General features: G+C 36.5%; 1 protein-coding gene across 1 annotated transcript in view; it reads right to left on the reverse strand.

Annotated features, from left to right (window-relative positions):
- LOC124540363 (anoctamin-5-like) overlaps nucleotides 1–12,079 on the reverse strand; it is a 32,047-nt gene that overhangs the window by 11,548 nt on the left and 8,420 nt on the right. The window contains exons 7-15 of the mRNA XM_047117868.1: nucleotides 11,434–11,550; nucleotides 8,089–8,188; nucleotides 6,932–7,015; nucleotides 6,519–6,631; nucleotides 6,156–6,313; nucleotides 1,628–1,724; nucleotides 1,139–1,241; nucleotides 719–880; nucleotides 57–200 (exon numbers count right to left, since the gene is read on the reverse strand). Coding sequence (XP_046973824.1) covers nucleotides 57–200; nucleotides 719–880; nucleotides 1,139–1,241; nucleotides 1,628–1,724; nucleotides 6,156–6,313; nucleotides 6,519–6,631; nucleotides 6,932–7,015; nucleotides 8,089–8,188; nucleotides 11,434–11,550 — 1,078 coding nt within the window. The remainder of the gene's footprint in view (nucleotides 1–56; nucleotides 201–718; nucleotides 881–1,138; nucleotides 1,242–1,627; nucleotides 1,725–6,155; nucleotides 6,314–6,518; nucleotides 6,632–6,931; nucleotides 7,016–8,088; nucleotides 8,189–11,433; nucleotides 11,551–12,079) is intronic.

Genomic DNA, 12,079 nt, shown 5'->3' on the forward strand with positions numbered 1-12,079 from the left:
TTTTATTTAGCTATGATAGTTTATATATTATGTTAAGCTCAAATTAAAATACTCACCACTAACCAAGCAATATATCCCATAAAAGAATATATTAATATAAATGAAAAACCGAATTCTTTCATAGCTAAAGATTCCTCATATGCCTTGTATGTCCTATGGTTTTCAAACCGAACTATGACAGTAGACAAAACATGATATATCTGAAAATAATAATGTTGAGTGATTTTCTAAAACTATCTAAATGTATAAATCCGTAAGCCGAATCCGCCATTATTACTTTCTTCAGTCAAAACATATTTTAAATGGGGTAAAAAAGGTTTTACTTAACTTTGTTTAATGTTATGTATGTGGGTTATGACGGTTTACTTATTTAGGTATGTATGATGCTCTTTAATTATTTTGTGCGTAGTAAACCCGATTACACTCGCCTTCATTGGAGACACCGCACTAATTTCATATAGCATACTGCGTTAATAATTTGGAGAAGCAGAAAAAACACAAATTGTTTATGCTGCTCCAAACTGCTGCTTGAACCAAATTTTATGATTAAGAGTTACGTGCTTTTGAATTGGGTCAGAATGACCTAATTATTTCATAATTTCAGGCATACATTAATTCAAAGGTGGATTAAAGACTTTTACTGTTCTAATTTTGTTATAAGAAAAAATCGTCTTATAGTGAATTGGTCTTATTTGTTAAACGATTCCTTAATACACACCATTTCCGACAACGATACCATCAGCATGTACCTTGTTTGAAATTCAGCTAAAATTCTGTAATCGTCTTTCTTTTCCGATTTATTAATCGATTTATTAACGGTGGCGTAGTATTTTTCATAATCTTCATAACCTTTTTTCATAATTGCTGGAATCGCCCAAAGCTATTGACATGAATTATTGTATTATATTATTTTGGGATTTTAGTAACAATTTCAAAATAATTATTTAATTATGAGAAGTTTTTAATTTCTTTTATAGCGAAAGCAATTGAGTTCCAACAGAATGCCCCAATAAAATTCTCGTTTTTATACTATTTTAGTTTAATTTGTTACTACCTTTTAATTTTTAATTTTGCAAAGTCTGTTCGGTTTACAAAGTCTCATTAGACTTTTAAATAAAATAAAAAGAGTTTTACTTACATAAACTAATATGAGTCCTTTGGTAAAAACAAAACGTAATAGTTTATAAAATTGGCTTTCGAAATTTAAAAATCCAGTTGTAAGGGATTTTTTATATTCTGGCCTAAAGAAAAATAAGTATTAATTGATCTTATCAAATATTCATTAAAAATATAGAGCCGTACATAATTGTTTACATGTTGCTGATGTGTCGTTTTATTTTTTTGCAATATAAATAATTTATCTGTGTAGTGACAAGCTTTTAGGTCATATCTAGAAACATAAAGCCATTTCCCATTTTATTTTTTCAGTTTCGGTCGTTTTGGAGGGCTGTACCATCGCATAAATAGAGCTGAAGACTATAAGATACATACTGCTGACTACGATATTATGTCCCGCACAGTTGTCTCAGCAGTTTGCTGAGCATTCTCCACGCGAGCATTGTCGCCGTGGCCAACGGCCGGTATCAATAAATTATATCTTACATAATGTATTTAAAGATATAATTACCGGTCGAATGTTTTGCAGTATAAATCTACTCCATTGAGTTCCCACATCCACTTTAAAAAATATTCTTTACGTTTCCAAAAGGTAATAAAAGTAAATGCTGAAAAAAAAATGATATTCATAAAAATAAATGTTAGCCTCAATCACTTCCATAGCCAGATGCGGCTTTACCGGCTTTACAGTGCAGGGTGCAGATGTAAGGCGCGCCGTAGCAAAGAGGCATGCCACCACAAGCTGCGTTTTTACCTACTCTACACAATAACTTTTACGTCGTACGTAGAAATCATCCGCCCACTCTTTTGTTGAATTAAGTAATTGAATTTTTCGCACAGATCAGCCCTAAGGAGGGTAATTAGATTAGAGACCATGTCAACCCCCTTCTTTCCTAAAATAATACATTCTTTCTGAAAAGATTAAAAATTGCACTATTTGCACCCGAATTTCCATTTGAAAATAACTATGTATTCCATTTTCACTCCACTTCTACTAGACCGCGCCACAAGGGTTCCTTACTCTGTAAATAGTACTACGTCTGCGCTTGCATTTTAGGAATTGGTCGTCAGGTGTTTTGATGCACTAGTTAGATTAGATAGCCTATGCCCTTCATTTGGCTTCAAGCTAGCTTCAAACAGACGTGGTTGGGCCATGATAGAGCAACAGACAGACAGAGTTACTTTCACATTTATATTATTTGTATAAAGATAATACTCATTGCCGTGAGGTGACCGGCAGAGTAGAATAGCACCTACCTCTTTCTTAGCGAAGTGTCGTACAAGGCGACTAAGGTATTTAAAATATTGGCACACTGATAATTTACCTAACTTGCTATGACAATAATATAGACATTACTAAACACAGATGTGTTAACGAATTTATCATCAAATCCGGGGTTTTCCTGTCTTCATACTGAGCAGGTTTTTGGACGTCAGACGGCTATCGGTACTGGAATAATAAACCCAAAACGCCAAATTATTGGGTTAGAATTATGGAAAGGTTACAAAAAGCTTTGAGGATTACAAATAGGGCGTCGTCGCGAAACGACGGGCAGACACATCGCCCTACCTCTGCGAATAGTATGCAAGGGCTACCGGGTCATGGACGGGCTCGGCTAAAGACGTTAGTCCCAACTTGTAGCCAAAAGATCCGCTTCGCTTCTTTAAACGTAGGCACTCTACTAACAGGAAAAACAAAGGAACTTGCTGCACTCTTAAAACGCAGAAGGGTCGATTTTATGTCTACAAGAAACTTGATGGACAGGATCCAAAGCTCGTAACATCGGAGAGGGCTATAAACTTATGTACGTGGGCGCAAAGCACGGAAGAAATGAGGCGTAGCAATTGCTATAAAAGAAGAGCACCTCAACAACATCCTAGAAATAAATCGTGTATCTGACAGATTAGTATGTCTAAAAGTCCTAGTAGAAGGAGAACTTATACATGTTATTTCTGCATACGCTCCCCAGATTGGTTGTAGCCGAGAAGGAATATTTTTGGACCACTCGGGAAAGTATACTCCAGCAAATACCAACCAAGGATACTATTGTACTGGGAGGTGATCTAAATGGCCTCATCGGCGAAGTCAATAAGTCTTTTAATAGAGTGCATGGAGGTCACGCATACGGCACCCTAAACGATGCTGGCAAAATTATACTTTCAACGGCAGCAGATGATGTTTGGCCGCTTTTGTACTTCGCATGAAGTACAAAAGCATCATCATCGCAAATTGACTACATTCTAACGAACCGAAAACATATGATATTATATTACAAATTGTATGTATTAAGAATAGTAAGGTTATTCCGGGAGAATGTATTTGTACCCAACACCGTCTTTTTGTGATGGATATGAAGTTTCAGAAGATTGGCAAGAAGAAACCAACACAAACTCCAGAACACACGAAATGGTGGAACTTAAAAGGTGACAAGGTTCCAGAGTTTTGTGCACATCTGGAAAATCTGAAAATAGACACAGACGTTGACACAATGTGGGAAGACTTACTAAATGAACGAAGAAAATAAGATAAGAGAAACGTGGTGAATTTAAAAACTGGCAGACCACGCAAACACCTTAAGACAAAGAGACTAGAAGAGAGAGAAGAGAAAAGAAAAACATCAAAAAAGTAATTGCAGTAGAACAGGTAAACTCCCAAAAGAACCTTTACAAAACATTTTGCAGTAAAGAAGGTCAAAAACATATACACAAGCTCGCAAAACAGAGGTGTCGGAGCACAAAGGATCCAGCTTCGTGTAAATCCATCAAAAGTTCGAATGGCGATTTGTTGTACAAAGACAGAGATATTATAACGGCTTGGTTTCAATATTACAAATAGCTACTGAATGCGAATCCAACTGCACAAAACTTCCAGATATGAATAAGAACTTGGGACTTATACCTCCTATACACCCAAGTGAGGTGAAGACGGCCTTGCAAAAAATGTCCAACAAAAAAGCCATAGGTCCGGATGGTATCCCAGTAGAAGCTTGGAAATGCTTGCGTGAAAAAGGAGTCAACTTGCTCATCAATTTCTTCAACTGCGTGATGTTCTCTTCTAAAATGCCAGACGCGTGGAGATTGAGCACCATAGTTCCAATTTATAAAGGAAAAGGTAGCAAGTATGAATGTAACAACTACCGCGGAATCAAGCATTTACCGCCTGGCCACGGGACATTCGCGGACGCGAATATTCGCGCGGTGCGAACGGCGAAGCGTCTTGCGAATGAAACAAACGTATAGCAATGCACAGAGCATGCCACGCGCAGCGGCGACCGGCGAATTGTAACGAGCGAATCGCGCGCGCGATCTGCGGCGCGGCCGGAGAGCTAAACGAAAACTATGAATCAGTACAGCGCAAATCACGTAGTCGGCGAATTTGCGTTGGGATCAAAAGAGTTTAGTTTTTTTCGCGGCGAAAAATGAATACCGAAACTTTATTATTGCTGAAATATTAGCTAAACCACCTATTTGGACATCTGGTCATCCACAGCATAAATTTAAACATGTAGTGAAGAGGTTGTGGGAAGAAATAAAAATAAAATTTTCTGATTGTAAAGGTGAATTTTTGTTTTTATTTATTTAGGTATATATAATTAATTCATTAATGATGTAACGTCAATTCGTCATTAAACTACTCTCAGGTTTCGATAATTTTGATGGATTATGTTATATATTCCAAAGATTACGTTCAGATTATAAAATATGCCTTTCTGAATGTGTACCGAAATATTTATGTAGGCATAGTATTCGGTACCTACGTACGCTCGGCTCGACTGTCTGCCATCTTGTTTTTGCGTTAGCTAGCAGAACCGACCACAAGTTCAGTTACATCTATACATATAATGAAATTGGAGTGTTTGTTTGTAATATTAAAATAGTCCTTTTTTACTCAATGCATATGTATACACGGTACATGATATATGTACCTTGTATACATACCTACTTATGTATGCATACAAAAATTTTTTTTTACAATTTTATTGTTTGTTCCGACTCTTCTTTGGAACGGCTGGACCGATTTGGACGAGACTTTCACTGGCAGATAACTGATATAATAAGGAGTAACTTAAGCTACAATAATATATATTTTTTGATTATTATAATATTATAGTATAATAATAACAATAATTGAAATTAACGTTAATGACTGATTAAAAGTTAGAAGTTGTTTTTTATTTTAGTTTTAAGAAAAAGAATGACATTGTATATATATATATATATATATTTTAATAAATAAAATAATTACCCCAACATAAGTATATAAATAAATAGGTAATGTAGAATAATATAGATGAATATATACGTCGTCGGACGTCCTGTCTAGTCGCGGCGGCGAACGCCACTCCCGCCAATCCCCGTGGCCAGGCCGTTAAGTCGTTAAGCCGTAGGCCGTTAAGCTTTACGAGAGAGTTATAGATAGTCGCTTAAGATCTGAGTGCGCCTTATCAAAAAATGACTACGGCTTCGTTCCTGGCTTATCAACAACTGATCCGATGTTCGCTCTGAACACAATTGCTGAAGAATATCGTGCAAAAAACCAGCCATTGTAATGCAATAGCATTCCTGGACCTGGAGAAGGCATTTGATCGCGTCCCAAGAGATACGATTTGGTGGAGCCTTCGTAAGAAGAACGTCCCCGAACAGTATGTTAACATCATTGCCGACATGTATAAGGGTGCAAAATCAATGGTACGGACGCCAGCGGGTGCAGCAGCAGCAGGAGAGTAGGCTGCGATGGTATGGGCACGTGAAAAGGAAGCCCCCCGACTACGCAGGTAATTTAACATTACAACTTTCCATCCCTGGTCGTAGATCCAGAGGCGGACCCAAAACAAGGTGGAAAGATGTGGCGTTGAAGGACGTGAAGATGTGCCAGCTGTCCGCCGACGATGTTAAGGAAAGAGCGAAGTGAAGAGCTAAAACGAGGAAAGCTGACCCCACCACCATGTGAGATATAAAGCTAGGAAGAGAGAGAGAGAGAGAGAGAAAGACAATACTCACTTATACATACTTAATTATGTTACCATTTCTATACGCACCCCAAAAAATAGTGAAAAGGGAATAGTAGCCAGTATAGGGGTGATCTAAAAGAATGTTAATTTTCCCAAAATCGCAGGAAGCGTCATAATGTCTATCCCAACAGTGCCGATCTCTGCACGGACCGAGCCTCAAACGCTTCAATCCACATAGTGACTCACTGCAAAAAAAAAATCGTTAAGTATTTTAAATTTTTTGAACTATGATCAAAACAAAAATGCTCTAATTTCATTTAATTACTCAGGAGTGAGTACTATTTTAAAATATTATCACAATTACTCTCACTCGCTAGTTTTCAAAATAATGATAAATCCTTAGCTAATTTTTATAAAATAAATTAATATATAAATTATATAAAATGAAACCTTAGGTTTTTTTCGCCGACAAAGTATGGCAACGCAGTGTTAATTACACCGCCAATTGAAGCTATAGCCAGCGCCGTGTTCAAAAATCCATAAAACGCAAAGTAAAACGCAATCTGAACATAACATAGTACAACTTATTTATGAATTTAGGTTATACTTCGACAAAATAAAAAAAAAAACTTAAGGAACATTATAAAAGTAAAATGTTAATACTGAAAGTATTAAGGATTCGGATTATATTCATTAGAATTTAAACTAATCTCTTTTTAATAACGCTTATTACACAGTGTGCGACTTGTTTCTCAAATGATTACGTTCTCCTAACAGCCGAAATATCAGTACGTTTATACGTAAACCTTATAAAGTAATCACGTATTATAGTGTGTGATTTGATTGTATTGACTGATACTAACTTGTGGTCCAAAATACTCATGAATCAGGTGCAATGGTTGAAATTTAAACATATTTGTAAATCCTGACCATTTGTAATACAGTATCTGCAAATATTAAAAATACAATTTAAAAATTCTTAATTTGTTAGTGGTCATATTAAGTCGCAGAATAACGCAATTTTTTTAAGCGACTTCAAAAAAAGGAGTGTTCTCAATTCGAACGGTTATATATATTTATATTTTATGTTTGTTCGCCGATTACTTCGCCATTTATGAACCGATTTTGATGATTTTTTTTCTTAGAAAGAAGATACTCCTGGAATGGTACGATGATGAGGATATCAGAGTCTGATGATGTGATCCTGGAGAAATCGAGGGGAACCCTCAAATTTTATAGGCACATGTACCGTGTTTTACATATTTTCTAAAGTTATATTGGCATTTGCTTCTGGCAATCATAATATTATACTGCTGAGCTGATGATGGAAGGTGTAAGTCCTCAATTACTAGGAGTTAGGAAAAAGTTCTTTCAACATTAATATATGGATTTATACTCCTTTTCGTAGCTTTTATGAAGAGTAGTACAGGTTCACTAAACATTTCTTTTGTTATGTTATTGTTTGGTATATCATGCTCCAGAAGTGGTCCCATATAAGTTTTATTGAAATAGGCTCAGCGCTAAGGTTGTCTTAGATTCAATGTTGTCTTAGATTTTCGCGATTATTACACATTGAGTCGGACGATTTTGAGTGAAAAACAAAATGTAGAAATGTTTACATACGATCGGCCGATTTCAATAATACGTGTTTAAATCAAATTATTTTATTACTTTTTTTAGTTATCACTTTGAAGTCGGTGTAATTTTTTAAAAAAAATATTTTATCTTATTATTAATATTAATCTGTAATTTCACAAGTAACAGCGCTTCGGCAAGCCACAGTTATTTTTATTTTGCAATTTATTTTACTAGCGACCGGACCCGGCTTCACATGACGAAAAATATTTATTAAAAAGACTCAAAAATACGCTTAATGTAATTAACATTTTTATAACCATTACTAGATGAACTTTATTTTAGTTTTTAGGACTTACAACGAGTTCTTAAAACATTTACTTTATGCCTAACGTATAAGAAGCTTATAATTGCCTTTTTATTTTATAGATAGAAATGATCATACCTGTCGTGCATTTGATCCAAAAACAGTTTGATCTGGCATAAAACGATACGGACCATCATGGAGTGCATAAGCGTCTAATATTATATTCCTTTCTAATAATCTAAAACATAACGGTTCAAATCAGTATTCATTTCAAAAAGATCTCTATCGTTGTAAAATTGGGATAAAACTAAACACTGGCCGGTACAATGATATCGGGGTTGTCAGAATAGTTTGTATTTAGCATAGGAAATCAGGACCTAGTAAAGCGTTGGCAGAAAAAATAGTAGTAGCCTAGAATACGTTGCTATTTTGATAGTCGAATCATCAGATGTTTTCGCAAGTTTCCACTGAATTCTTCCACTTGAGTTAAATGACCTTATGCTGCTACTGACATGACTACAAAGATAAATACATTTTCATGCTCTTACTGATGGACCGACATGTATAAAATATTATTTATAATCTGTATAAATAATATTATTTTTAATATTATGTTATTGCAACTGTCTTATATTTCTTTATAACTATTGGTGTTTTTTTTAATTCAAAATAGTGAATTGATGGGGCTAAAGTACCAAGGCCTACATAAGAGAGAGATCACCACACTTTTTGTGTACATAACCTGGACTTCAGATGTCTCAGGAAACATAATAAAAAAATATTTTTAGGTAAACTTTGTATATTGTGTGTTCCGTTTGACGTCTGAAGCCCATTACGAGAGACTTGTTTGTTATCTCCTGGTGGCTTGTCAATGAAATTTTTACGAAAAACAAGTAACGCAACAAAGTGACAAGATTGCGTATACTAAAAATATACTGTATGATTACAATGAAAAATTAAATTTATATTCAATTGAACAAAATTAAAGAATTAAGTTAATAATAATCAGTGATTTGGTTAGTAATTAATTAGAAGAGAAAAATCGGGGTAAGGCTTACACTAGAATTTTCTAAATGTACTTTCGTATTGCCAATTAGCTTTACTTAGAATATCATTAATATGATACTTCTAGCCAGTTCAAGGATGTAACCGCCGATCTGAAGCTACCTGGTGAAGTTTGGATGCTATTTTCAGACAAAACTTTCTTTACCCAGCCACCAATTATAGTCGGTGTGGCTGGCTTTACGACGCCTCTAGTAGTAATAAAAAGATTTGATATAGACCTTCTCGTGCTTCCTAATATTTATTTTCTTCTTACCCAAAATACCGGATCAATATTCCTTTCAAGTGCAGCTGAGAGTATCCAGTCTGATAAACAATGGGATCTGGAATCTGTTTCAGTTGAGTTGTTGTAATTGACTCTGAATTTTCCACGAAATGATTTGCATCACAATGTAAAAGGGTCAGATCGTGCACCCCCTGATACAAACAACAAAACCGTGGCGTCGCGTTTCGAAACCTCGTAGAAGCTTGTAGGACCTGGGTGAACGAGTTTAAGATGCCTGATGACTATTCTTGCATCCCAAATAGGGATCTGTTCAGGTCAGGATCTGGCGGCGGTTTTGCTGTGAGATAGCTTTTTGCACTTGCTATGTGGCTGGAGGAAATCTTCGCGCTGGAGATAGTCGCACAGATAGTTGATATTACGTTCCTATGCACTAATATGGTACGGTAAGCTAAATTATCCTTTATGTGTAGATTCAGGGCTAAGTAGCGTGCGACCTGGGATGGCATGGGCACACGCAGATCGATGTCACTGCTTTCACACCAGCGCGACCACTTCGTCCACATTGCGATGTAAGTTTTATGTGTGAAAACGCGCCAGCAGGATGTCAAAAGTTGTCTCTCTCCCACAGACCAGTTATGGGTTATCGAATCCCATTAAAAATGAGCTAAACTTCCAGGTTCAGTCTGCCCACTTGAGCCCGAGGACGGCTTTTAAATGTGTGTACGGGATTCGTTTCTGATGATTTCTGAATCTTCCTCGGTCGAGTCAAAGATCTGTTTTTGAGGTCTGGGCGCCAAAATGGTCTCTTCGACTTGGGCGTTATTATTATGAATCTGCTTGATTCTGAGTTGAGGTGATGCAGCACTCGAGGCAGGAGGCTGGGTGGACAGAAACTCCAGGCCAGGCCGTAATGCCATTGTCTGCTGAATGCCTCGTGAAAGCAAGCGTTCGAGTCTGCTAAGCCGAATGACACATATGTTCGATTAACACATGTGAGGTTTGACGCAAATACGTCGATTTCGGGTGTTCCCCAAACGCCGAAAATCTTTTCCGTGGTCTTAGGCAATATAATGCTACTGGGGAGCGACGCACTTGCGCGAGAGGTAGTCGGCTTCCGAATTAGAAACTCCTGGTGTAGGAGGAGTACAATGTTGAGGCTGTCCACTAACACCAGCAGAACATTGGTCAGCTCTAAGAAAGGCCCTGACCTGGTTCCGCCTTTGTTTCTTATGAAGGCTATCAAGGTCCAGTTGTCACATTGCAGGATCACAATCAAGTCTTTCAAATTTTTTGTTTCGGCTGATATTGCAACGATCACCTTTAGCTGTTGATTAGAGCATTGTATATCGGAAGCGTCCGTAACGATGTAATTCGTCGTCATCATCTCGTGATGGATTGGAGTCACTTGATGTGCAACCACCTTTCCAATTCTTGATAGACTTTCTCCGAGAACTTCTTTGGGGCATTTGAATGTACTGACCCATTTTTGAGACCTTTTCTTGGGGAAGAGATTTGGTCTTGATTTGTACATCCCAATTTATATCCCGAAATTATATTGACCTCGTCGGAGTGAGGATAGATTTTTCCAATTTGACGTACCATCTGAGACTGGTTAGGAATTTGATAGCTAGTTTTACTTAGGCTTCCAGCTGGTCCCTGGACTGATGAGCTAGGAGGTAGTCGTCCAGGTAGACAATGAGACGGAGTCCTTGTTTTTTAAAGCATTTCTTCAGTCCAGTTCAACACAGATGCGAACATTTTTAGTGCCGCCGTTAAGCCGAACGGGAGGCAGGTGGTAATAGGCTTGGCTGTGACCACGAATAGGAAAAATGAAATAGAACTTTTTACTCCACTTTATATGGCTACTACACGCATATGGTCGAAGGAATTGCACTTCTTTCTTAGATGTAGCAAATCGGTATGTTTCAAATTTAGATGAAAATAAAATAATTATTCTGGTATATAATATAAAATAAGGATATTACTGTTTATGTTCCTACTAGCAGGATATTGCAGTGAGATCATGAGGAGATGGGGAATCATCGTAGATATTGTAATTGACGAGACATAGTGGCTTAACATATAGAGCAAAAAAATAATAATTAAAGAATAACCAGTGCATTTAAGTGTTACAAACTTGAATAATTTATGTTCATATTATTCTGTTTACCAACAAGTGTATCAAGTAAGCTTACCGATTAATACTATAATGATTGGCTGCGTTACCAAAAGGTAGGTTCAACAGAATCTTGTAAACTATAAGACTTCTTTCATAATAAGAGTACATGTCCGTACCTTTTGAGTAATTTTTTCTGTAAATAAAAAATATATAAATATATAACTATTTTTGCGAAACGTTTTGCCTAGATTTTGTTGATTCTCAAGAGCGACCAAGCGATTGCAAACTATTTTAGCCATATATGTACACATAACACAAGTGTGAGCGTAAACATATCTGCACTCTATTCCTTCGCATACGTTACACTGGGACGGCAGTCGGCTGTCAAACTAGTTTACGTGTTTTCCAAGACACAAGTTTTAATACATTAAATGTTTATAAATTAATATTTACAATACCACCACAGTGCATGTTTACGAATCAAATCAAATCAATTTTACTTAATTTAAATTCCCAACGAAGCATTTTTGAATCTTCAATAATTAAATACTACCACCGTCTCCGAACGCAGCTTCTAGGAAACGGCAAGAAACTCACATCGTTGCTCTATTAATGTAAACAGATTTACAATGCTGTTATTCATAGTAATTAGTGTCCTATGATGGAACCCGAGCCTAACTCCAGGCGTTTCTTTCTAAACGGTACTGTTTTAATTAATAATA

The sequence above is a fragment of the Vanessa cardui genome, chromosome 2 (genome assembly GCF_905220365.1).
Source record: "Vanessa cardui chromosome 2, ilVanCard2.1, whole genome shotgun sequence".
NCBI lineage: Eukaryota > Metazoa > Arthropoda > Insecta > Lepidoptera > Nymphalidae > Vanessa > Vanessa cardui.